Below are 25,906 nucleotides of genomic sequence, written 5' to 3'. Positions count from 1 at the left end.
CTTCCTTCTGTTACCTTAAGGACCCATACTTAGGGGGCCACTACTGCTGGGTGCAGGAATTGAAGAGGACTCAGGCATACAGCCTACCCAGTCTCCTAGTTTGACATTAACTTGAAAATGGACACGTTGCACTTTTAAGTTTAACCCATTTTAGAAACAACAGAATCTCCCATCTTTGCTACAAACTTGAGCAGGCCAATCACAAGCCAGTGTGCTGTAATGGTTAGGCCTGGGGAGACCCAGGTTCAAATGCTGCCTTGGCCTGTGAAGCGCACTGGGTGACTTTGGGCCAGCCTATCAGCCTAACTTACCTGACTGGGTTCATGGGGACTATGTGCTCTTTGAAGGAAAAGGTGGCATATAAATGTGATAAATAACCATCGATTTAGAGCTCTAACTTCCATCTAAGGGGAATTTAGGTAAGGGGGATAGGAAATGCACCATTTGACTCAAACGCGCAACCTACAGTGTATTTTATATTTTTACCTAAATCTGTGCTTTACAGCATAGGCATAGCCAGGATTTTTGTTGGGGGACGGACGGGCAGAAACGACGTGATTGGTCAAGTTAGTTAAGTGTTCTACTTGATCTGGGGGGCAGCTGCCCACCCCCCTTGGCTAATCCCATGCTTTACAGGGGCCCATCAATATAACATGTCGCCCTTAGACACGCGTACGCATTTCATGTAAAGATGCAGCCTCGACGCTCTCACGTTCAAAGACGTTGCTGTATCTCGCCAGGGAGGTGTTCGTACGCACGCGCCTCGCGACGTCAGCGGAACACTGCGCACGCGCCTCGCATCCTTTCCTCAGAGTTCAGGACCTTACGGTTTGTGAGGGGGAGGGGAGCGCCAATGCGCGGGGCACACTGCGCACGCGCGGCGACTTGGGCCCCTCCTTTCCTGTGGGTCAGCGCCGCCGCCACAGTCACCGCCGCGGCCGCCATTTTGCGTGTCTTCTTTCCTTCCTTCCTCCCTCCTTTTCCCCTCCTCTCTTTTTCTCTCACTCACTCTTTCTCTCTGTCCCTGCCTGGCTCCGCTCGGTGAGAAGGGCGAGCCGATGCACCCGGGCGTGAAGGTGTTCGTGGGCAACCTGCCCGAGGAGACCTCGCAGGTGGAGTTGCGCGAGCTGTTCGAGGCGGCCGAGCCGGGCGAGGTCCTGCGGGTGGCCCTCATGAAGCAGTTCGCCTTCGTGCACATGCGCGACGACGCGTCGGCCGAGCGCGCGATCCTCAAGCTCAACGGGCAGTTCCTGCACGGGCACCGCGTCGTCGTGGAGCCCTCCCGCCCCAGGCCCACGCACACCGTCAAGATCTTCGTGGGCAACGTCCCGGCCGCCTGCACCAGCGGCGAGCTCCGCCTCCTCTTCCAGGAGTACGGGCCCGTCGTCGAGTGCGACGTCGTCAAAGGTACGGCAGGCGGAGGCGACCTCGGCCTCGGCCTCAAAACCCCACCGTCCGCCCGAACCGCGGCGCCGCCTGGGAGGCGGGCGGGGTGTGCCTTTCCTCCCACTTGGCTGCGAAGGAGGCCGCTTCTCCCCCTCCTAAGTCGCCCCCGCCGCTCCGGATCCGCCTCGCTCGCCAGGTGTTGAAAGCGACAACGTCCCCCGTCTGCTGCCGTTGTATCTCTCTCCCCGCCCCCGCCTCCTCAGTAGCTGGAGGTAGACTGCCTCCAGCTGGGGAGGTTCTGTTCCTTGCTAATGCTTCTCGGTAGGCTTGTTCCGCGAGAAATCGCCTAGTTCTTCTCGTGAGAGCGTAAAAAAGTTGGTTTGAGTGAGAAGGTAAAGAGCGCCTGTAAACGTGTGCGGAGTGCGCCTTTTCCTGTTGAGTGATTGCAAAGACTAACTTGCTGCGCTTAACGGTAGCTGAAAAGCCCGGGACAGTAGACTTGGGGTTCTTTTCCTGACACCTAAATGAAAAGCGTCATGCTTTGGGAAGGCAATTCTGTAACTGGCACACACCGCTGACAGAAGCCTTATTCCTGACGGGGCTAATGTGAAGAAGGGTAGTACTCTCACAGCAGGATGGTGGAGGCATGGGCTTTCCATAATGTATGTTTATCCCAAGCTGCCGTGCAGTAGTTTAAAGAGCCAGGCTGGTATGTTGAACAGGCTCAGAAATGTGTCCAGTTATGCATCCAGTAGCTCAGCTAGCAGCTGCATTTTTTTACCACTTGCAGTTTCCAGATTGTCTTTTAAAGGCAGCCCCATGCACAATATCCAGCAGTAGTGTAAATGGAAAGTTGCCAGAGCCTGGATCATTGTAGCTAGACTATTCTTGTCCAGCAGAGGTGGTCACAGTTGGCATACCAGTCTAGTTTAAAAAAAGAAAAAAGTAACACTTTACCCTTTGGGGCAAGTGCAATATGTGGGACACAATTTTTCCTGAGTAGGAAACTATCTAACCACAGTATTGCCATCTTGTCAGGACTGAGCTTCAGTTCATTGACCCTCATGTAGCCTGTCAGCAAGTCCATTAAGTTTCCTAACCAGTATAAAGTTTACCGTGATGGATCAGACCATTGGTCCATCTACTTTAAAACATTTCTCCAGCCCAGCTGGCCCCTGGGAACTTCACAAGCAAAGTACCATGGAAGTGGCCACCCCCTGTTTATCATTAGGATTCAGCATCCCAAAAATCTCTAAACATGAACATTTCCTTCTTAAATATCCTGTGTTCTAATTTATATTTAGTTCATCAACAGCCACCACTTATGTAGCCAAAATGGCAACAGACACGCACAAGAGGGGGGTATTGGCAGACTGGATAAGCCTTGCAAAAGTACCAAATACAAAAACTTCCAAGGGAAAAAGGCCTAAGTGGGAGAAGTCCCAAAACAGTCCAATAAGAACTGAGCGTGCCTTGTGTCTGTGGAGAACTTGGTGTATTTGATGGGAGAAACTGGGTGGGAGGGAAGATTTAATGGGAGTTACTGAAAAAAGAGCATGAAGGAAGAGACATAGGCATAAAAAGTGTAGAGAGAACTATCTCTTTGTTTGAACTGGGGTCTTTTGGTTCATGCTGAGAAATTATTTGTAAAGCTGCCCATAAAAATCAATGGAGAAATCCAAGATTTTAATGAAGCAGGGATTGGGCACTAGTAGAATCATAGAATTGTGGAGTTGGAAGGGACACTGCAGGTCATCTGTCCAACTCCCTGCAATGCAGGGACCTCTACTAAGGCATCAGTGACAGAACTTCTGCTTAAAAACTTCCAATAAAGGAGAGTCCACCACTTTCCGAGGCAGCCCGTTCCACTGTCAAACAGCTCTTTCCATCAGAAAGTTCTTACACACACACACACACACACACACACACCCTGAAAAAAATCCCCTCCAAACAACTTAATGCTTGGTAGGCACACAGTGTTGACTTACTGTTGTGAGGGGTAGAAAATGGGGGTATATGGGGATGAGATGGAGTGGCTGGAATCCTGAACAGCAGCACTCAACACTGAACATTTTCTTTCAAGTTCCATTTGTTATGACTAATTGAGAGATTTATTTCTCAATGGATACTTTTCTGTACATTTTGAATACATTTTGACAGCAGATGACCAGAATTATTTACATTGTTCTAAATGCGGTGCACCATAGATTTATATTTGACATAAGCAGCCGCATCATATGCCATTTTACTCAAAAGTAAGTCTCACTGTGTTCTCTGAGACTTGCTTCTAAGTTATTGTTGCTAGTTCTAAAGTTTCTCCCCCCCCCCCCAGTACACCCATGCTGTGAGAAGTACTGCCTAATAAGTACAATACACTCCTTCTGTACTATAAGGATACCAGAAATGCTCTTCTTAGAGCAGTCAAAGGTAGAATTTTGCATGGTGGATACTGCTAGGACTGTGTGTGGTTTGGTCATGGGTATCCATTTGCCCAAGTATCCATTGGCAGGATTTTATAGTGCTAAAAAAAAGGTCCTGTTGCTGTGTTAGAAAGGAGTAATCATATTCTCTGCCTAGGCAGGAAAAGACCCCACTTCATTTTCCTTAGACTTTTGGTCAACATCCCTGTCGTGCTTATTGCTGATGTTCCTGAGGCAGTCCCACCTCATTCCTCAGGTCTGAGGCTCCATGCCCATATGTGCAGCCTCTAAGAAGCCAGGGTTCTTCTGGTCTAGTGTTTAGGTTTCTATCGTCTTTTCCCCTCCCACTTTCTTTTTAACAGTGGTACCTCGGGTTAAGTACTTAATTCGTTCCGGAGGTCCGTTCTTAACCTGAAACTGTTTTTAACCTGAAGCACCACTTTAGCTAATGGGGCCTCCTGCTGCCGCCACGCTGCCAGAACACGATTTCTGTTCTCTTTTTTTTTTTTTTTAAATACATATTTATTAAAGTTTTAGAAAACAAAGAATTCATCATTTCAAAAAGTATCATTTCCATACATAAAGCTCAAGAAAAACAACAATATATGACAGAAAAAGGAAAAAAAATGAAAGAAGAAAAATAAAAAAAACAGAAAAAAGAAAAACACTCTTTCTTAAATTTATAAAGTTCCATGCCCCTCTGTCTTGACCTCCTCACATCCCCCTTTTTTGTGTTCCACTTTACTCCAATCAGATTCAGCAAATTCAAAATCTTGTTTCAACCATACTTAATGTTATATTCTAATTATTATGTCCCCATTTTCCATTTTTTTAATCCATACCTCATCTTATAAAATATGACATAATATTGTTCTATTCATAACCCCTTATCCTTTTTTTTCTTAGGTTCTTCTTTTCACACACCTTTGGCCAAGGTCACACAAACCCTGTTACTTTTACTTCCCACATCCTATTGACACTCAAAGATTTTACAGTATTTTTGTAGATAGTCCTTAAACTTTTTCCAGTCCTGTTCCATCGATTCTTCTCCCTGGTCACGGATTCTGCCAGTCATTTCAGCCATCTCCATGTAGTCTATCACTTGCGTCTGCCATTCCTCCACGGTGGGTAGATCCTGTATCTTCCAATATTTAGCTAAAAGTATTCTTGCTGCTGTTGTTGCATACATAAAGAATGTTCTATCTTTCTTTGGCACCCATTGGCCAACTATGCCCAAGAGAAAGGCCTCTGGTTTCTTGGGGAAGGTACTTTTAAGTACTTTCTTAAGTTCATTATATATCATTTCCCAGTAAGCCTTAACTCTTGGGCAAGTCCACCAGAGGTGAAAGAATGTTCCCTCAGCTTCTTTACATTTCCAACATTTATTGTCAGGCAGGTGATAGATTTTAGCAAGCTTGACTGGGGTCATGTACCACCTGTAAATCATTTTCATAATGTTCTCCTTTAAGGCAATACATGCCGTAAATTTCATACCGGTGGTCCACAACTGCTCCCAATCAGCAAACATAATATTATGACCTAGATCCTGCGCCCATTTGATCATTGCTGATTTAACCGTTTCATCCTGCGTGTTCCATTTCAACAGCAAGTTATACATCTTTGACAAAATCTTAGTTTTTGGTTCTAACAGTTCTGTTTCCAATTTCGATTTATCCACCTGGAAGCCAATTTTTCTATCCAAATTATAGGCCTCTCTTATTTGATAGTAATGAAGCCAATCTCGCACTTTGTCTTTTAATTTTTCAAAACTCTGCAGTTTCAATCTGTCACCTTCTTGTTCCAAAATTTCCCAATATTTTGGCCATTTAGCCTCCATATTGAGCTTTTTCTGAGCCTTAGCTTCCATAGGTGACAACCACCTTGGGGTTTTACTTTCCAGCAGGTCTTTATATCTTATCCAGACATTAAACAAAGATTTTCTGACAATATGGTTTTTGAATGCCTTATGAGCTTTAACCTTGTCGTACCAAAGATATGCATGCCACCCAAAAACATTATTAAAACCTTCCAAATCCAAAATGTCTGTATTTTCAAGAAGCAGCCAGTCTTTCAGCCAGCAGAATGCTGCTGATTCATAGTACAATTTAAGGTCTGGCAGGGCAAATCCACCTCTTTCTTTTGCATCAGTTAAAATTTTAAACTTAATTCTAGGTTTCTTGCCCTGCCAGACAAATCTAGAGATGTCTCTCTGCCACTTCTTGAAACAATCCATCTTGTCCAAAATTTGCAAGGATTGAAATAAAAATAGCATTTTAGGCAATACATTCATTTTTATAGCTGCAATTCGACCCAACAAGGAAAGCTTCAAGTTAGACCAGATTTCTAAGTCTTTTTTAACTTCTGCCCAACATTTCTCATAGTTCTCTTTAAATAAGTTCAAATTTTTCGCCGTCATATTAATCCCTAGGTATTTCACTTTCTTAACCACCGTTAAACCTGTTTCATTCTGAAACCTATCCTTTTCCATTGGAGTTAAATTCTTCTCTAATACTTTAGTTTTTACCCTGTTTAGTCTAAATCCCGCCACATGACCAAATTCTTTAATCAATTCCAAAGCTCTTTTCATACTGGATTCCGGCTCCTGCAAAGTTAGAACCAAATCATCTGCAAAGGCTTTCAATTTATATTGTTTGGCTCCGACCTGAATGCCTTTTACAAATCGGTCCCCTCTTATCATGTTTAGCAGCACCTCCAGGACCGAGATAAATAATAATGGAGAGATAGGGCAGCCCTGACGTGTTCCTTTTTCTATCCTAAAATCTTCAGTCACCACATTGTTTACAATCAATTTCGCTTTTTGTTCTGAATATATTGCTCCTATACCATTTTCGAACCCCTGACCCACTCCCATCCCTTTCAAATTCTTCTTCATAAAACTCCAAGAGATATTATCAAAGGCTTTCTCCGCATCGATAAAAACTAAAACAGCTTTCGTGTTGATATTCCTTTGCAACAACTCCAGAATGTCAATTATATTTCTTGTATTATCAGACAGGTGTCTACCTGGGAGAAAGCCTGCCTGGTCCTTATGTATTACTTCCATTAATACTTTTTTAAGTCTGCTAGCTAAAATGTCTGCAAAGATTTTGTAATCCACATTCAAAAGGGAGATGGGACGGTAGTTCTTTAGTTGTGTCTTTTCAGCTTCTGTCTTGGGTATCAATGTGATGTATGCTTCTTTCCACGATTCAGGCGCCTTTTTCCCTTCCAAAATCTCATTACACACCTCCTTTAATGGTTGAATTAAGAGATCTTTCAAAGTTCTGTAGTATTTGGAGGTTAGTCCGTCCGGTCCTGGAGATTTGCCCAGTTGCATGTTCTGAATGGCACCTTCAATTTCTTGTTCTGTAATTTGCTGGTTCAATACTAATTTATTTTCTGAAGATATTTTTTGTAATCCATTGGTTCTTAAAAATTGGTCTATCTCAGTTTCTTTCTGCGGCCCTTGCGTATAAAGTTGTTTAAAATATCTCTGAAAGCACCTTCTAATCTCCTCGGGGTTCTGTATGTTTTTTCCATTGATCTCAAGATTTGTGATCGTATTTAACTTCTGTCTTTTTTTCAGTTGCCACGCCAATAGTTTCCCACATTTATTAGCTGACTCAAAAGTCTTTTGTCTCATTTGTTTAATTTTCCACTCTATTTCTTCATTAATCAATTTCATATATTGCACCTGATATAACTTAATCTCTCTTAGAATCTCTTTTGAGTTTGGTTTAACTCTTAACTTCTTCTCCCCTTGTTTTATTTTTTCCAAAATTTTCATTTTCTTCTCATTTTGAGATCTCTTTTTTATTGCATTCTGTTGAATCAAGAACCCTCTCATGACCGCTTTGCTTGCGTCCCAAACCGTTCTTTTTTCAACCGTAGTTCTCATATTAATTTCAAAATAGTCTTTCAGAGTCTTTTGGGCCTTCCTTACGATATCTTGGTTTCTTAGTAAGGTGTCATTCATCCTCCATCTGAAGGAGCCGATAGGTGTTAGTTTCATTTCCATCTTTACCGCATTATGGTCGGAGCAGGTTTTTGGGCAGATTTCCACCTTTTTTATTTTAGGTGCCAGGCCTCTAGTTGTCCAAATTTGGTCGATCCTTGTCCATGTCATTTTGGCTTCAGAAAAGAATGTTCCCTCTCTACCTAGGGGATTTTTGGTCCTCCAAATATCAATCAAATCCATATTGTCAGTCAGTTCAAAAAAGGTTTTTGGTAGTCTGCCCTCTTTCGTTATGGTCTGTCTTTGTGCTTTATCCATGTTCGTGGACACCACTCCATTCATGTCTCCCATCATAATAATATTGTTATAGTCAATAAAGTCCATCAACGTCTCATGCAATTTCTTGTAAAACTCTGATTTCCCCTCATTTGGTGCATAAATTCCTAAGATCAGAAATTTCTCTCCTTGTGTTTGGATTTCTATTGCCAAAATTCTTCCTTGTTCATCTTTAAAGAGAAGCTTTGGTGATAGGCTTTCTTTTGCATAAATTGCCACACCTCTCTTTTTAACCTTGTCTGATGAGATAAATTCTTGGCCTAATTTTTTATTAATTAACACTTTTCTGTGCAGCCTAATCACATGGGTTTCCTGCAAGCAAATTATGTCCAATTGTTCCTTTTTTAATAAATGAAAAACCTTCTTCCTTTTTTCCGGGGAGTTTAGACCGTTGGTATTCCAACTTAGTAGTTGCAGAGACATGTTGAGATGGTGTTATTTTCCTCCTGTTGCTCCCAGAAGTGGCGTGTCTTTAGGATCTTTCAATTCCCCAGGTGCAGGTATTAGACTTGATGATCCCGATCCTGGATCACTTGGCTCTTCAATCCCTTTCTGAAGGTCTTCTCCGTAGTCGTGCAAAAATTTGTCTTTATCTTCCACCGATTTGATTTTAACTTTTTTCCCTCTGAAGGTAAAGGAAATCCCTTGGGGGAATTCCCATCTGAAGATAATCCTGTTGCTTCTCAGAAGTTGCACCAGATCACCGTAATTCCCTCTGAGCTCCAACAAATGCTTAGGAATGTCCTTATAAATTTCCAACCTTGATTCTTGGATCTCTAATGGCGTCTTGAAGTGCGCACTCAGGATTTTGTCTCTTTCCTCCCTCGTTCTGAGGGAGATTAGACAGTCTCTCGACTTAATCTTCCTCCCTCCCTTTCCCAGTCTGAATGCGCTCACAATTTTAAAGTCCTTTTCTTCTGTTCTCATCCTGAAGCACTGTTTCTGGGTTAGTGGAGTCTGTAACCTGAAGCATATGTAACCTGAAGCGTATGTAACCCGAGGTACCACTGTATATGCAAGTATCTGTAAATAAGGAGAATTTTTCCAGTGATACCAGACAAAAATCTGGGGATAAAATTCAATCTGATGGGTCCCCTGTGGAGACTACTTGTATCTCCAAATCCAGATAGATACAGTAAACAGATATTTAAGAAAAACAACCTAATAAATTCTTTGAGTGCCAACCAGCATTTCCGTCATGGGCAAATGTATCAACTGATAACTGAACCAAGGTATGTGGTGTTGCCACAATTGTAGCTGGTGAGTCTTGAACTGCTCCTCACAGCTTGTGTAGCTTTAATGTCCGTTTCTTTTTTCAGCCACTTTGTTTGCAACTAAAAGCCCTCACTTCATTTCTTAGTCGACATTAATTTGTAATTTTTAATAGTAACACGTGCTATACAGAGCTTTAAAATTTTTTGATGGTATGGTTGGAGAGGTTTTCCCCACCAAGTAGTTTAGTCCTAAGGCTGGTAAGTAACTTCTTTAAATCTGAAGCTGTCACCCCAAGCTGCAGGCCCCACCTTTCTCTCCTTTATAGCCCCAACTATTACTGCCAAATGCACTTGCGTCGTCCTGTGCTTTTTCGGTAGGCATTTGCTTCAAAGAGTTTGCATATTCCTCTTCTCTGTCACTTGAGCTATGATGTGTCAAGCATTCCTCTTAGAGCTTTCCTGAATCTTCCATAATTTTAAAGGACCCGGCGGTGCATCATTATGTACAGAGCTGTCAGTCAGAGGCAACTGTCTCTTCAGTCCCAACTTTATCATTTAAGTGGGTCAGGAGGGAAGGTTCATGTTTTGTTCCTCTCCTGTATTTCCAGTAAGTCGTATGACAGTATCTTTCATTTGTGTTTACGTGTACACATCCTTCTGAAGGCCACTTTCAGGTCTTGTTTGCAGCATGTAATCAAATGCAACATTTCATTTGTTCCAGGACAGCTAAACCCATCCTGAAGTTTTCCCATTAGCCTCCTGTGTAGGCTGGGGTGTATAGAAGCAGACTGCACCTCAGGAGACTCAACTGAGTGCTCTGGAGGGTAGTATATATAGGGTTTCCTCAGAGACTGGTCAGAGGTTTGGGTTTCACATCCCCAGGAGTGGTTGCCTCTCTCTCTTTCTCTAAACTGTTGTTGGATGCATTCTTTTGTTTGGTCTAATGCTATCTCCTTGACTCTGTCTCTGTAAGCTCTGTTAATCATTTCCTCCCTTCTGTTTCTTCTTCTGGATCAGGTTTTTTTTTTTTTTAAGTACTTTGGCTGAGAACGCGAAGACTTATGAAAATTCAGTTTGCGTTTGGTCTAGGTCAGCAATGTATCTCACCAGGGGAAAACGGATACATACTCCTCTATGTTTGTGTGCATCCCCATCCCAATTGATAGGGAGGGTCAGAACAGAATCTGTTGTGTGCTGCAGAATGAATGGCTTGCTGGTTTAGCAGTCTTCCATTTTATTATATTTTTTTCAAAATGCAGCTGCTTAAACACTGAAATGCCACTCATAGAACTGACAAGCATTGTCAAGAAATTTGCGCTAGTTGTTGCAGCCAGATATGTAAAATAAATCTATTTGTAATGTTGCAAACAAAATCTGCTCCTTTCCCCTTTTGGGTACACAAGAACCCGTATAGAGTTCTTTGTAGGTTCTCCATCGGTAGGAGGAAATAACAGGTCAACCAGGGAATATTGAGAAGCAAAGTACCATAGCTAGTAAGCCTGATCTTTTGCAACAGGGTGCTTCCCACACACACAGGAGAAAGGAGGAGGACCCAGAACAAAGGTGTGCCAGCCCTTATATAGACTTTTGAAATTGCCCACCCTCAAACTCAAGATCACCTCCAGAAACATCATACATACATCACAGAAGGGGTGTAGCCCAGGACCACCCCCCCAATACATCATTCATACATCACAGAAAGAGGTGGTCTCCAGCAGAAATACATCACAGGGCAGTCTAAAACAGAATCCTGTGTGTTGTTTATCTTCTGTCTGCCAGGTTACCTGATTGCATTATCTGGGTTTTGGCCACTCTTTTGTTATTATAATTACTTAATTCCTGAATCCAGGTCACAGGCTCACCCTATTCACTCCTTAAATGTGCCCTTAAGGCAGGATTTGTGAGCATAGAGACAATGGGGAAGTTTCTTCATTTCCTCCCTCCTTGCAGAGAAATATTTGGTCAGTTTGGGAGAGTCAAAATGGTTTTCAGGGCTGTTTTCCTGTACTGTTTCAGACATGTGGTTTATATATTTATGTACGTGTTTGCCTTGTACATTTAATTTATATATTTGAGACCTTAAATTCTTATAACAGTAAGTACATCACAGTCTTCATCAACAATGAGTGCTCCCGTTTTCTTCCCAAACTGAAAACCTTTTAGATAGTGCTTTGCTGATCTCATCATAGAGAATACAGTTAAAGAAATAGTAGTCTAATATTTCAGCTTTATTTGTTCTAGCTATTTGAATGGGCAGGGATGAGCAGACTTGCAGGATGTGTTTTGATTTTGAGATTGTTTTTTACTAGACTCCTGAGATCCAGGAACCTGGTGCAAAAGACAAACTTAGAATCAAAGAATTCTGATTGTATGTGAACACAGCTCAGTCCTTCCACACAAAAATCCTCTCCTGGTTACCCCAGGTTTTCTTCACTTCAGCAGCCATAATTAGGGGGAGAGGAATTTTGTTGCTTCTGTAGTTAAGCACAGAACCAGAAATCCTTGCAAATCACCCAGAGATCTACCAGCAGATTCATATTTTCTTTTTCAGATCTATGAGGGGATGTGCGCATAGCAGCCTGTTTCCATTGTCTGGATTTGCAGTGAAAGAAAAGTGTGTGGTTTGTGAAACTGGCACAGACTTGCTTATTGAAGCTAAGAAGCAACTTTAGAGAATAGAACCTCAGATTCATTCCACTGCGTGCTTTTTTTAAGCTCCCTAGATTTAAATTGCTTTTTTGCATCAGCAGGATCCAGCCATGTTGATTTATAATAAGTACTAGGTTGAAACATCAGAAAGTCTTAAATGTATTCAGCAGTCTTGACAGTTTGTTCCAGCAGTTCTTGTAACCATGAGTCCTTTAGGCTTCTTATCGGAGTCCAGTAGGCAACAACCTTTGCAACAGAGGTGCTTGTCCTTTGCCTGCTATGGCATGTAAGGCTGGGAAAGATGCAATAGGGAACACACCTTGAGAAAGCTGTTGGTATGTTCTCCATTCTGTTAGAATTCAGTGGGTGGAGGGAAACCATACAGAATAAAATTGTGGCCTTTGTCCTTGTATATTTTGTGCTGTCATTTGAAATCCACCTTTGCTAAAGTAGTGTATAATTCTGGTGTTTAAAACCATATAAAATGTCATGGTTCACTGGCTTTACAAGTTCAGCCTCTGGTTTTATCAGAGTTAATCTTTTCCTTAAATTTTGATAGATCAGCTTCAAGCCACCATCCTAAATGCAGTTTTTCATATTGCTTCCAGAAGCAGAATGCCAGAACTGTTGCGGGTGGGGAAAATATTTACAGTTGTGTAGGGTAATATCCATATGCAAGATGTTCAGGTATAAATGAAACTAACATTTCAATGCGCAACAGGAATGTTCTCAGCATTTTGACTGGGGGCAGTGGGGAAAAGTCCTGCTGAGGATTAATACGCTGAAGATGAGAAATCAAGCAGCACAGAGAGAGTTTGATATGCTTTGGCACACTGTGAATTATGTGCAAATCATGCAGGAGGCAGAGTGAGCTGTGGGATAGGACGGGTAGTTTGATGCTTAGCCTTCAAACTTTTAAGAAAGGGGCCAGTTCCTTGTACCTTAATAGGTGCCAGTGGCCTGTTCCTTCCTTGTGGCTCTTAAAGAGTTGCCCAGCAAGCCACATCAGCTGATTCATTCTGCATTCTTCTGGTATCAAACAGATGTGTTTCAGGCTGAAGCCTTTTTAGGGCGCATCGAAGTATGAGTGGGTTCCAGTAATTAAATGTCATATGTTCCTTATTGATAACCTTCTATCTGCTGCTTTATCAGACTATGCGTTCGTTCACATGGAGAAGGATGAGGATGCCAGAGCCGCCATTGAACATCTTAATGGAAGGGAAGTCAAGGGCAAGAGAATTAATGTGGAACTTTCTAATAAGGCTCATAAAAGGGGGCCAGCTGGGCACACCGGCCAGCTGGGCAACAGAGCTGAAAAGAACAAAATACCAACCCTGGATAAACTCCAGCCCAGGAATGACGCTTTGAGATCCAGTAATCTTGCTTTCCCAGCGGGAGGATCAACTTATTCTTCACTGGAGTATGACTATCAGCAGCGCCTGGGGAACAACAATTTAACCAAAATTGATTCCCAAGACAGTCAGGCTAGGCAGGTATCTCCTTCCTATTTTGGAAGGGACAGAAGCCCCATTAGACGCTCACCAACAAGAGCAGGTTACATAATTCCTATGGCAGCCCAGCAAGCATCCTACAGAGACCAGGCTTCTGCCTCCCTCGGGACAGCCTACAGAGACCAGCCTGCAGCATCACTTGGGATGGCTTACAGACCCCAGCCTACAACTGGGCAGGCTGCAATGTACAGAGCCCAGTCCTCAGCCATGCTTGGAAATCAATATAGAGCCCAGTCCTCTGTTCCCCTGGCAACTTCTGGGACCCAGCCAGCAGCCTCAGCACTAACATCCTACAGTGCCCAAGCAGCTGCTTATGGAGCAGCACAAGTGGCTGCTTCTCAAGTCCCTTCTTATGAGGCCCAGCCCACAACAACATACGCTGCCACTTATGGGGCCCAGGCTGCTGCAACATATGCAGCAGCTTCCTACGGTGCCCAGGCAGCAGCTGCCGCTGCTGCCCTCTCAGCATCTTACGGGGCCCAACCTGCAGCCAACCAAGCAGCCTTGTACGGTACCCACCCTCTCTCAACACAGACAGCTTCATACGGAGTCCAGTCAGCTGTTGGCCATGCAGCTTCTTATGGGGCCCAGGCTGCATCTGCCCTGCCAGCTGCATATGGGGCACAGGCTGCAGCAAACTTGGCGGCCGCTTATGGTATGCAGGATGCTGCAGCAGCTGCTGCTTCCTATAAAACGCAGCTCTCTGCTTCACTGTCAACAGCCTACAGAGCACAAGTCTCAAACCCAGCGGAGACAGCTTATGCTGCACAGCAATCCACTTCTGTTCCCTTAGCTGCAGGTTACAGAGCTCAGCCATCATACAATGGGCTGACTCAATCTGCACAACAGGCAGCCTCATATACAGCATTGTCCCAGTCAGAAGCTGCAGCTCTCCATCCGCCGTATGAACGGACTCGCCTCTCTCCACCGCGTGGCAACCGTGAGGATCTCTACAGAAAAGCAGCTGCAATGAATAAGAGGTATGCAGCTAGACCAGTTGTAATGCTTTTCACGCCAATCGCACCTTCTGCCCAAGGATTTTTCTGCACTTTTCAGAGGGGTTCAAAGGAGAACTTCATTCTGTGGTTCCATGGGAGGGAGCAGAGTTCCCGCTATGACTTTAAATTGGCATTTATTCGAAAGCAAGGATGGGTCAGGAGTGGGGCTTGCTTAACCTTTGCTACACTGGCTGTGCCATTAGTTTCTCTCTATCAGATCTTTCAAATCTTTTCTGTGCTTTACTGTTTGTGGGGAAGGGAGCAAATATGGGCTGCGCTCTTACCATTTCCCCCCGCCTGCACATATCTCTGGATAATTGTGAGTACGTGTTTGCGAGAAGGCTCTGCTACCTGACCAGATCCCATCACAGAGATGGTAAACTAGACCTTTGAGACTTGACTGAAATTGCAAATAAGAGTTGCACCAGCTTTAATTCCTGGCAATGATGAGCATAATCCATCGTTTTCGGTCACCTCCAAGTCTTTTTGAGCCTTGACACGCCTTAGCTCTTGTATCCATCTTAGAAACTATTGAGTGTAGTTTTGTGAGGTCTGGGCTTCCTGCATGGTACTGTGTTTTATCACTGTTCTGATGGGAGGCTCAAAATTCTGCTTAAATGGTGAAGTATAATTAGTATTACAGAATAGCTGAACCATTGAGAGATTATTCCCCATGTCTGAGAGAAGTAAAACGGCCCCAGTTGCAGCCAGACAATGGAGGAAAGATTATTGTTTGGATTACTTTAGCAGGCTCTTTTCTGTGCTTACATCTCAGCAGTCATCTTCTGTGCGGGTGGAGGGGGGCCATCTCAATCATAGTGTGTATATAATGTAAGGCATCGGCCATGAGGGTTTTTATTATTTATCAAATATCTAATGTCTCTTCTCTTAACCAGGTACGGTTCTGACCTCTCAGATGACCGCCGTTTATCTGACCTCTCAGATTTCCGCCATTTAACAGACTCCCCCCACGCGTACCGCCATTCGCCGACAAAAGCTCAACTGGATTATCGCCGTCTCCCAGAAACACAGTCTGATTATGCCCGATATGCGGGTGCCTATGGCGATTACATGCGTAACGCACAACTGCAGCTGCATGCTAGTTACCAGCGCCGCCTGTAAAGGATTTCCCCCGTCTTTCCTGGGGTGGGACTGCGTCATTGTTCTGGCGCCCGCCGTTGTACACGTCTAGCATAAACCCCGGCTGCTGCATCCTTGATGAGAAGTCTTTGCCATTTGATTTCAGAATATCCTTTTAGTCACTACATTTCTTCTCACCCTTTGTCACAGTGCCCTTAGCAGCTTGTCATTGTAGCTCTTGTATCTTCTGTTGTTGTTGTCCTTTCCTATACCAAGTAAAGGGTGTTATTTACTTTAGCTAGCCATATGGGGCCATCCAAGATAAACAGTTTTCTAGGAGAGTCTTGTGGTTGCTATCTTAATTTCAATGTTAGGGCTCTGTGCTCGGCCTCAGGACTGCTGTAAATTGCTGTATATTCAGTCATTTTGAAACCAAAGTCCCTGGGTGAAGATGGCAACATGGTGAACGTTTGCTTCTGGTTCCTTGGTCCTGCCTCTTGCCATGTCCCACCTGTTAGAAAGGAAACTGTTCTAGCATTGAAATCCTCATTTAATGTGCTTGTTGAAAGGATCACTTTGTATCCTTTTCAAGTGAGCTCAGTTGCTTTTATGTAACAGCATCCATTGATTTTTGCTAATATAGAGTGCACAAGTAAACATGAAGTTAGAAGTGAGTTTAGATTTTATTTTTTGTATTAACTGTAAATAAAAAGTAGGCAGACTGATAGTTTAGGAAATCCAGCTGCCTGGTGGTTTTGGTGGGGTGTGTGTGTTGCTATTATTTCTTTCATATTACATACAAGTGTGTATGTAAACAGCAGAACTCAGGACCATCCCTGCTGGTGGGTGATCATCTCACAGTGATGATGATAAGTGATCAATGCTATCAAAATACTCCCCTTTTTAGTTGCACAGGATATTTACTGGCCTGGAACACCCTTCAGGCCTAGAACTGGGAGGTCTCTGTCTCCAGTGTTTTGTTATTCCTGCAATATTTAAGACTGCTCCCTTACAATCTTTTTGGGAACCTCTCCCTTCTCTCTCCCCACTTCAACCAATATATCTGTCCTATTTGTCTTTCATGGTGTTAAGTTTTTCAGATAGTGGGAGAAGTCAGGTTTCTCACAGGGGTTCAAGTAGAGGAATACCATGGATAGGTGAGGGCTCCACACCCCAAGATGTAGGAGAAATTGAGAGATGTTCATGAAGCTGTGAAGGGCTGAAGTGATGGTTCTGTCAGGAGCAAGTGTGGAGTTCAGCTTGATGTTGCCTACTATATTTGTTAGATTGTGCCATGTCCTACTACTGCTATCTCTGCACAAAATATAGTGCCAGAAGGGTGAGGACAGCTGGACATCTTCCAGAACATTATTGGCAGGTAGTTGTACTCTCCCCAAGTGCTGCTGCTTTTGTAGCAGGAAACCTGTTTTCATCTCTTGCAGCATAACTTTTTTTGTTTTTTTTTTATTGAATGCCTTTTTCTGCCACTGTTAACTCACAGTGCAACTGCAAAGAGACATTTCCCCCCTCTTTATATTTTTCCATTTCATTACAACTGTTTATGAACAGCACTAGCAATTAGAATCTAATCAGAGTTTTAAGTAAGCGTGGCTACACAAAGCAAAAAGCAGCATTGTCAACTGACAATGTTGGCTGAACGCTTGCTCAGTTTCTAGTAATAATTTGACAAAAATGCTTGGAGTGAAGCCAATCTTATCTGTGTTTTTCCAAGAAGGTAGTTAATTAATAATTGTACTGCTTTTTATAGGATTATGCTTTCTGGGCAACTGATTAAAATGTGCAAACTTGCTGTATTCCTGGCCTGAATCTGTTCCATGTTTTTAAGGCTCTTGAGTTTTGGGGCAAATACTTCTTGTGACTTGCATGATCTGCCCTCTTAGTTTCCCTATGACACAGACAGAATCACCCAAGAACACATCAACAAGCTCTAAATAGTGTTTTGCTTGGTCCCTTTGTGTCAGATGAGCTGCAATTCCAGTCTAGAGTGGATTGCTCCTTAAAACCAAAGGGCGCACAGTCTTACATATAATTACTTTCCCCTTCAATTAGTGAGGCCTACATTGAACTTTCCCAGTGAGACCACAAATGGAAATTTTAAAAGGAGCAGCGCTCTTTGTTTTTATACTGCCTGTAGTTACACAATCATCTGCCTTCTGTGCCCCTTGGGGAAAAGGTAATTATGGGCCTTGAGAGTTGATGGGCTGGTCAAGATGTGCATCGATGGCAAAGGGAAGAGATGTCTGATTTTACCGTGGTAGAAGTAAGACGGCATGCGTTTCTCCTGGTATATGTTCAGTTTCTATCCTTCAAGAGCTTACTGCCCATCTGCACTGTGTCTCCTCTTCCATTTATTAAAAATGGTGTGGTGGGGCATTTATAAAAACAGGTCTAGTAAACAATCTAACACTTCCCTGCTGCCTCAGGGAAGTAGTTCAAGACAGTACAAGTCTGCTCCATTCCTCTGCAGACAGAACAGGAAATGTGAGCTGTGTTAAGTGTGTAAAAAGTGCATTAGAGGTATTGCAGAAGACCTATATCCAAGTGGTCAAGCCTTGCTGAACCAAGGATTTTCAGTTCAGCTTCCTGAACATGAATGCAACCACTGTTTCCTTCTGGAGTTTGTAGCCTTAAGCACTCTGATGTCCTGAATTAAATATTAAAATAGTATGTACCTTACAAGTTGCCCATTTCACTCAGTGCAGTGTGTCCATCCCTGGGTTGTGTCCCAACCTCAGGTTTAATCTCATTTAGGTTGAATCGGCTTCCTTTTAAAGAACACTGAAATTGTAGCTTTGAGGGGCCTGCTGTACTTTCTGTGTTGAAGAGAATTCTGTTGCTTCCTCTAGCATGAATTGACCTGCTGTGCTAGCCAAACTTTATTGAAAAGAATGATTAGTCACACACCTGCTTACACTTACCCTTCAGCAAACCCCAGATCGGGTGTCAATATTGTGCATCACAGGTCACTTAAGCAGACACATCAAGCCTAGTCTCCCAGGTGTCACTACATATCCCTTTGTAACCTGCCCTTCCTACCCCGACTCCCTTGGGAACCCTAAGAGGTTGGGACCCGTTACCGACTCCCTCCCCCCCCCCCAAGCTTTGCGACTGCGGGACAAATGGAGCATAGGTCTCTGCGGCTCCAGGTGTCAACCCGTTTGCGGCGTCAGACTTGTACCCCGTCTGATAGGTCTCTGCGAGAAATTCTTCCAGCATAAAACTAGGTTCGAGCCCTTTGGCAGAGTTTAGTAGGCCTTTTTAAGAATCCCGCCTCGCCCTGCGCCCCCAGCTGGTGGAGCTCGGCCCCGTCGGAGAGGCGAGCCAACACGGAGTTCTTGAGGGTGGCGGCGGCGGATGATGAGGTTGCTTTCGCGGGTCGCACACCAAATGCGTTTTCAAGGAGGGGGCAGTTGCGCTGGGCGCCCACAACACACCGCCGGCAAACAGAGGAGAGGCAGCCGGGAAGGCGCTGCAGCAGGCGGCGCTGCAAAGCCTCTTGCACTAGGGCTATGCATTTGGACGTGGCGGGCCAATGTGTGCTCGTTTGGAGGGAGCCCGAGGCCGGCGTGCAGACAGGTTGGCGGCGGCATAAGTAGGCGCCGCCGCTGCTAGGCCATCCCCACCGTATCCCGCAGCCGCTGCAAGAGCAGCGCGTGTCACCCGTTGCCACGGCAACCGCCACAGAGCCGGAACCGGACGATACTTTTTAACGGTGGCAGGAAGTTCCGCCCTTTTATTAACATACTTTACGTCGATTGGTAGAAGCCAGTTTTCTCCGAGACCTAAGCCAATCGCCCTTAGCTTCTTTCTGGTCCTTTCCACAGGCGCGCGGGGGGGGGGGGAGGTATTAACATTCAGCGCTCCCTGGTCGCGATTGGTCGTAACCACAGAACGACAAAACGGAGAAGCGCACCTCGCACACGAATTTTAAACAGCTACCACATTCCGAGCTGGAACTGTGTTGCAAAATCCGGGGTGCGACTCTAGCCCTCTTCGTTCGTCTTCTTTCCAACTTGAGTCTTCGTGTGAAAAAAAAATACTGTTTTCTTTGCTTGCTTTTGAACATCCTGCCAATGCAAATGCCAGCATGGTGGTTACGTTGCTTGAAGCTTTGCTTCAGTCTTACTGAGTCTCTGACAGCCCTAATTCAGCAATCAGTTGCATACAGGAGTCTCACGCTCCGCTACCTCGCGCACAGAAGAGTTGCGCTTTCACATTTTTCTGAAATGATAAAAAAATTAAGAATTGACAAAAATTACTCATATTTGCAGCAATCTTTGACCAACCACAACTTAAGTCTGGATTTTCCCAATGATTTCTATGCCCAACATTCGCTTCTGTATAGTGGGGGCGGGAAAAGTGCACCGAGAAAGAGAATTCCTGCTTTGGGCCAGCCTGTATTTTCCTTTCTGGGGTCAGCCCGCCTTTAGTGGGCGCTCTTGAATTGTCGTTAGCTTAAACTTCCGGGGTAGGTTTGTAAACCATTTTTAGTCGCCCGCGGGATACGAGGGTTTCCTATTGCAAGAACATCAGAAACTACGAAGAAAGAGAGTTTCGGCGTTGCTGTGACCGGAGGAGGAAAGGTATAGAAAGAAAAACACCAAGCAATTTTATTTTTGCTGCATCTGACATGGTATTGGTTGGTTTTTGCTTCCCTGTCTCATTTGAACAGGACACCCCCCCCCGCAAAGAAAAGAACCCCGGGAACTGGGTCTGTCTGAAGATACAACCATGTGAACAAAGCTAGCCAAAAGAGTACACTTGAAATGTTTTCAATATCCTGCTACATTATTGTTTCTGTCTATTTGGAAATTAATAGTGAGTGATCTCTGTAATATTTCACTGCAGACCCTGATCTGTTCTGTTGCATTTCATCAATAAAGAGCAAAAAGGCAATAATATGAAGTCTTTTATTAGAGAGTATCAAGCTCACTCTCCCAACTACTGGGTTGGTATCAGCATCATGAAACAAGATGGTTATGACCTCATCCCCAAACTGCAGATTGGGGATCATAGCGGGGGATTACACTGTTGGGTTGTCATAGACATCACACCCTCCTACCCCACCACTTGGACTGCATACATGCCCTACATTTAAAGCATATGGTTCCCCCCCCCCCAAGAGTTCTGGGAACTGAAACTTCCACCTTACAGAACTACAACTCCCATCAAACTACAGTTTCTGAGGTTCTTTGGGGAAAGCAATGTGATTTAAATGTATGGTGTGCACAGAGTCTATCTGTATGGAGATAAAAATATGTTCCCTATATTTGCATTTCAGTTTTTAAAAAAACCCTCAGGCACATTTATCCCAAATAAGATGATTTTGAATAGCACAAACTCCTTTCTTTTTTGCCTTTACTTGAGGGCGAGAGATCAGCATACCCAGGCTGCTGCCAACTGACTGCAACAATAAACTGCTGGGTTTCTCCACCATCTCCAGAAGTAGTTTTCACTTTAATTAGAACATAAGGGCATCCCAGAGAAACTTGTAAGTCCTGCAGGTAAATGAATTATTAGTGTTGAGCTGTAATATTATACACACCTGGAAGTATGTCCCATTAAATTCAGTGGAATTTGAGTACACATGCATAGAATTAGACTGCAGGATATCTGTGTTTTGGTTAGATGGCCATATATCTCTGGGAAACCCCAGTCAGAAAGAAAAGAAGCAACAATTTAGCCCATTATTGCCCCCTCAAACTGGCAGTTGCTCTTCTACATCACCTGCCACCTGATACTGATTTCACCGAGGATGCCATGAATTGAACCTAGAACATTTTGCATGCAAAGATGTGAACTATGATCCCACCCATACTTAATTCACCTAGATCAGCACTCTGTATTACACTGGGCAGCAGCTTTCCATTTTCTCATTCAAATGCCTTGCCAAATCCTGGGGCACTCTGCATAAAAAGCATGTGCTCTACCACTCAACCTTTCCTCCCACTGAGCATGTGCAGAGTGCCTTCTCTCCCTTGAAGCGGCTGCAAACTGCTTCTCCCGCAGACACATCGTGGGTTTATGGGAGGGAAGCCTATGCGTGCCAGAATCTACGGATTGCCGACAATCTTGAAATTAGACTACGCTGTCCGCCAGCCAATTTCCATGCGTGTACCTAAAGTGGAAGCAAATGTCCCGCCGGAACCTTCGTTTTAGCGCCTCAGTTTCGTGGGGGGAGGGAAAGAGAGGAGGACAGAGGTTTGTAGGCGGAGTTTCTGCGAGGGACGACCAGGGAGGAGGAGTGGTCAAAGCCGGAAGCTGTGGCGTCCGGGGAACATCATGGCGCTGAACGCGGCAGGTAAGTGAGGGAGGAGGGGTAACCATGGCAACCGGGCCTGCAGGCCCTGGCGAGAGGCGAGCCTGGCCCAGTAATCGGCTAGCGGGACGGGGACCGAGAAGGCTTGTTTCCCCACCGCCGCTGTTCCCATTCTCCCTCCCTCGCCCAGGCGACGAACCGGAGTGGCAGCCGCCGTCGGAGGCGGAGCTGAAGGTGATCCAGGCCCGGCGCGAACGGCAGGACAAGATCAGCAAGCTGATGAGCGACTATCTCCTCAAGGGCTACCGCATGCTGGGCGACTGCTGCGAGGAGTGCGGGGTGAGAGGAGGCAAAGGCGCCTGGTCATGTTTGCAGAGCGCGAGGCTCGAGGGGGAGAACGAGGGGACCTCTGAGCACGCTCAGAGTGCCCTATTTTCTGTCATCCCTTTCTCCCTGCTCCGCCAAGGAAGAATTTCTGGGCAGGTCGGAGCTGCAGCACATCTGAGAGGAGTTTAAAGGCTTTTAATAAATAATAATAAAAAACGATTCTTAAACTCGAGCGCCTTAAAGGCAGGAGAATTCCCTGAAGTGCGGTGCTTTTATATAATAATGAAGAGTTGGTGTAGTGACTGGCAAAGACAGCCTTTGCCAACCTGATGCCTACACGAAGGCATCAGGGTAGCAGGTTGCTGAAGGCTGAGCTGAGGTTGAGCTCTGAATTGTGGAGTCACTGGTCTGAATCTTAGCACTGCCATGAGTTCCCTCAGTGGCCTCTGGTAAGTCAGTCTCCTAGCTGCACTTCATTCCCCATCTACAATACAGTCTCCATTTTTTAGGGCTGTTGAATACAGCGAGATAACATATGAGAAGCATTCTGAATGATTGAAATAGTTTGTGGCAGTGTTGAGTATTATTATGGCTTGTATATGCTGTTTTTGTGGCAGTCACTGGCCTGCAAAGCATATTTCAGCATTCACCTGGTGCCATAGGCTAGCGAGCAGGCTGGTGGAAGAGAAACAGAAGGTTCCATCCTTCCTCTGATCCTAGCATAAAAGGCAAGTAGGCTATTGGGAGAGGAAAGGCCACTCATTCAAAGAAAGGCAGTAGGCTGTTGTGGGAGAAACAGAGCTCTCAGCCCTTCCATAGCTAGCCTCTGCCAGCTATTTTTTAGAAGGCAACTAAGACTTTTGGGTCTTATTTACGAGGTTGTGGGAGAGGGCCACACATAGGCTCAGCAAGTCTGCAGCAACCATGAGAAACGGCAAGTTTCAAACCATGGAAGAAAATATGATGCCTGAGGTTGTTTTGAGGGGAAAGTTGGGGTGGGAATAATGAGATCAACAAGCCTTTGAGTTCTCACCCAGATTTTAGCCAAACTTTTTCTCCTGTAGTTTTCTAAAAACAGGAGCCAAGAGAGCTCCTCTCTCTCCAGTAATCAGAGCACTGGTTTCAATATGCAATCATATGGTCAGTAGAAGATAGGAGGGATCCAGAAAGCAGCCCCTTCATATCATTGTGATCCCCACCACTGCACACACATGCACACAATAGTTTTGCCCTAATCTTTTCCTTGAAGAGAGCTGGAGTCTTTCTGAAGAAGGGATATCTGTTGGTCTTAAGCAAGTGCAGAATGCTTTTTTATATGTCCCTGAATGTAATTGCAAAAACAATGAGGTAAATTGTGCCCAGGTTGGCAGCCAATATTTTGCATCTGTGTCTTTAAAGTGGAGGAAGCTCCTGCTTCTCTCCTCAGCACCTGACATCTTGCGACAATCTTTTCTCTATCAAACATTAGCTCACAGTTAGAATTTTGGCGCCTAGAATCCAGGTTTTTATTTATTTCGCTGGTGTCATTTCTCTCACCTCCCCATCCCCATATACCATTCTTTCTCTCTCACACACATCACATTCCTTTTGCAGGCTCTGACACTTTTCTCTCCTTGCTATAACCTTGCCCTTTCAGACTATTTTGCTGCAAGACAAGCAGAAGAAATTGTACTGTGTTGCCTGCCAAGAACTTAATTCTGATGTTGACAAGGACAATCCGGGTATGTTTGGGGTAGTGTGGGGAGGTTGCCTCACTGGGATGGATTGGGAAGGGCAGGAGTCTTGGACCAGAGGGTGGGAATTAGGAACTAGGGCTTTCCTCCCGTTTATGTTGGTGGGGAGAGGTATTTCTTAATTAGCTGGAAATAATTAATGAGCCTGACTCCATTTCTGGGAGTTTAAATGCTGCAGTTGCTATAAACCACAACTGGTGCTGCAGCACTTGTTTAATGCTTACACATTGATGCTCTGGCAACTTGGATGAACCCTATATTCATGTTTGTATTGTTAATTCTGCCTTTAGAAGACATCTGAAGGCAGCCCTGTACAGGGAAGTTTTAAATGTTTGATGTTTTAAGGGAGCTGCCCAGAGTGTCTGGGGCAATCCAGTCAGATGGACGGCATATAAATCATAAAATATTATTATTGTAAAGTTATTATAGTGGGCCTCTGGGTGTGCCAGGAAAGAATCTTTTCTGCTTCACTTAACAAGAGTGAGTTAGTGTTAAGTTGCTGCTTAGATCTTCCAGTGGTGCTTGCCTGTTATTTTTCATTGGGATGCTTGCAAGAGGCTTGTGTGTGTGCAGGACTGGGGCAGGGGCTCAAGGAGGCCCAGGAGAAACAAGGCCCCGTGGTGATGCCTATGTGCTTCTTCTCTGCAGCCCTGAATGCTCAAGCTGCTCTATCCCAAGTGCGTGAACGACAGCTAGCTGCTAACTCGGATGATGCCACTTCACCTGAGTACCTCTCCTCTCTGCCAACTCCTCGCCATGTGCCACGCCCAGAACACTGTGAAGGGGCAGCAGCAGGACTCAGAGCTTCTGCCATTGCTCCAGCACTCCCAGCCCCTGTTGCAGTGCCTGCCTGCCCACCTTCCACTGGTGCCCTGGCTGCAGCGGAGGAGGCCATACTGCAGAAGATCAACTGGGCTGTCCACGAGCTCCAGCAGAGCACTTGCGTTGAAACAAGCATACAGCTCTGCTCACTTATCCGGTCCTGCACAGAATCCCTCAAAGGAATTAAGGAACTGTTGCAGGGAGGTGGCCCTGATGTATAAGATCATTGGCAAGCCATAGGAGCACAGCCATGCCTATGGCACCAAGCAATGTGTCCCTAGAGGCTAGATTAGAGTCTGAGCAGTTCAAACAAGACTGTGCTCTTTCTTCCAATTAAAAGGTGTTGCTTTTTGTCTCATTCTGGTTGTCTTGAAGTTTGGGAAAGGTTCCTGGAGATGTTTGTTGATCTGGTGGGTCTCATTTGGGACAAAATGAGGAAGGGAAATGAGTTAGACTTCCCCTCTGACAAGGGTGCATAGAACCATCCTGCAGAACTTTGGGCCCACTCAGTAAACGTCCTGGTCTTGTTGCCTGCATGATACTCTAAAATTAGGGTTGTCAAGGGTTTAGCTTAGGAGAGGGGGGCAGTCACAAGCTATAGAAACATTCATGTAGAACAGAAATAGGACACCCATGGCCTCTCAGGTGTTGTTCAGCAACTGCTATTAGGCAAGACAATGTGGTCAGGATGATGAGACGTATGACTCCATATGCTGCTGGTTCCTCATCCCTAAATCCATGTGGATTCTGACAGGCCTTGCTTTCTCCTTCATGAATGATCAATTAAACCAATAGCTTCATCTATGCTTATGGAAGCCGCAGAAAGTCAGGAGAAATCTGGCATCTTCCCTGCCTGGGTAGTTTTATGAGGGGGTTGAAGATAGCATGTTCTAGTCCTCTTCTACCGACAGAGTTGGGTCCTTATACACAGCAGAGAAACATGAACATTCATCTTGCTGTGAGAATTCTGGGTTCTTGCCTGCTCCAAAGATAGTTGCTGGCATAATGTAGCCCTTGGGAAAGTGATACGGGTTTCCTAATGTGCAACAGTATTCAACCAAGGTTTCTCTGCATTTGCATTATGAGTCTGGGGCTGAATTTGGAACGCATCTGTTTTTATGCTTCATGACAACAGACAAATGCAATAGGAACAGGAGAAGCTGCCTTGTGTACCCAAGAGCCCTGATGGAGCAGG

At 44.8% G+C, this 25,906-nt stretch overlaps 1 protein-coding gene across 3 annotated transcripts; it reads left to right on the top strand.

The window, feature by feature from the left end:
• Nucleotides 1-822: 822 nt before the first annotated feature.
• On the top strand, nt 823-25,069 carry LOC310751106 (protein ZNRD2-like). Of its 3 annotated transcripts, XM_083590124.1 has the most exons (4): nt 891-1,407; nt 22,020-22,168; nt 23,793-23,877; nt 24,538-25,069. In XM_083590124.1, the coding sequence occupies exons 1-4, from the start codon at nt 1,059-1,061 to the stop codon at nt 24,930-24,932; spliced, it is 978 nt and encodes a 325-aa protein (XP_083446250.1). In that variant the 5' UTR covers nt 891-1,058; the 3' UTR covers nt 24,933-25,069. The 3 variants fall into 3 exon arrangements, with proteins under 3 accessions (XP_083446249.1, XP_083446250.1, XP_083446248.1); XM_083590123.1 differs by lacking the exons at nt 22,020-22,168; nt 23,793-23,877; nt 24,538-25,069 and adding exons at nt 13,113-14,451; nt 15,366-17,363 and having other exon boundaries at nt 823-1,407; XM_083590122.1 differs by lacking the exons at nt 22,020-22,168; nt 23,793-23,877; nt 24,538-25,069 and adding an exon at nt 13,113-15,459 and having other exon boundaries at nt 922-1,407.
• Nucleotides 25,070-25,906: the final 837 nt, after the last annotated feature.

The sequence above is a fragment of the Podarcis filfolensis genome, assembly GCF_964270895.1.
Source record: "Podarcis filfolensis genome assembly, chromosome: 16".
NCBI classification, from domain to species: domain Eukaryota; kingdom Metazoa; phylum Chordata; class Lepidosauria; order Squamata; family Lacertidae; genus Podarcis; species Podarcis filfolensis.
This window is presented reverse-complemented; position numbering and strand designations above follow the sequence as displayed.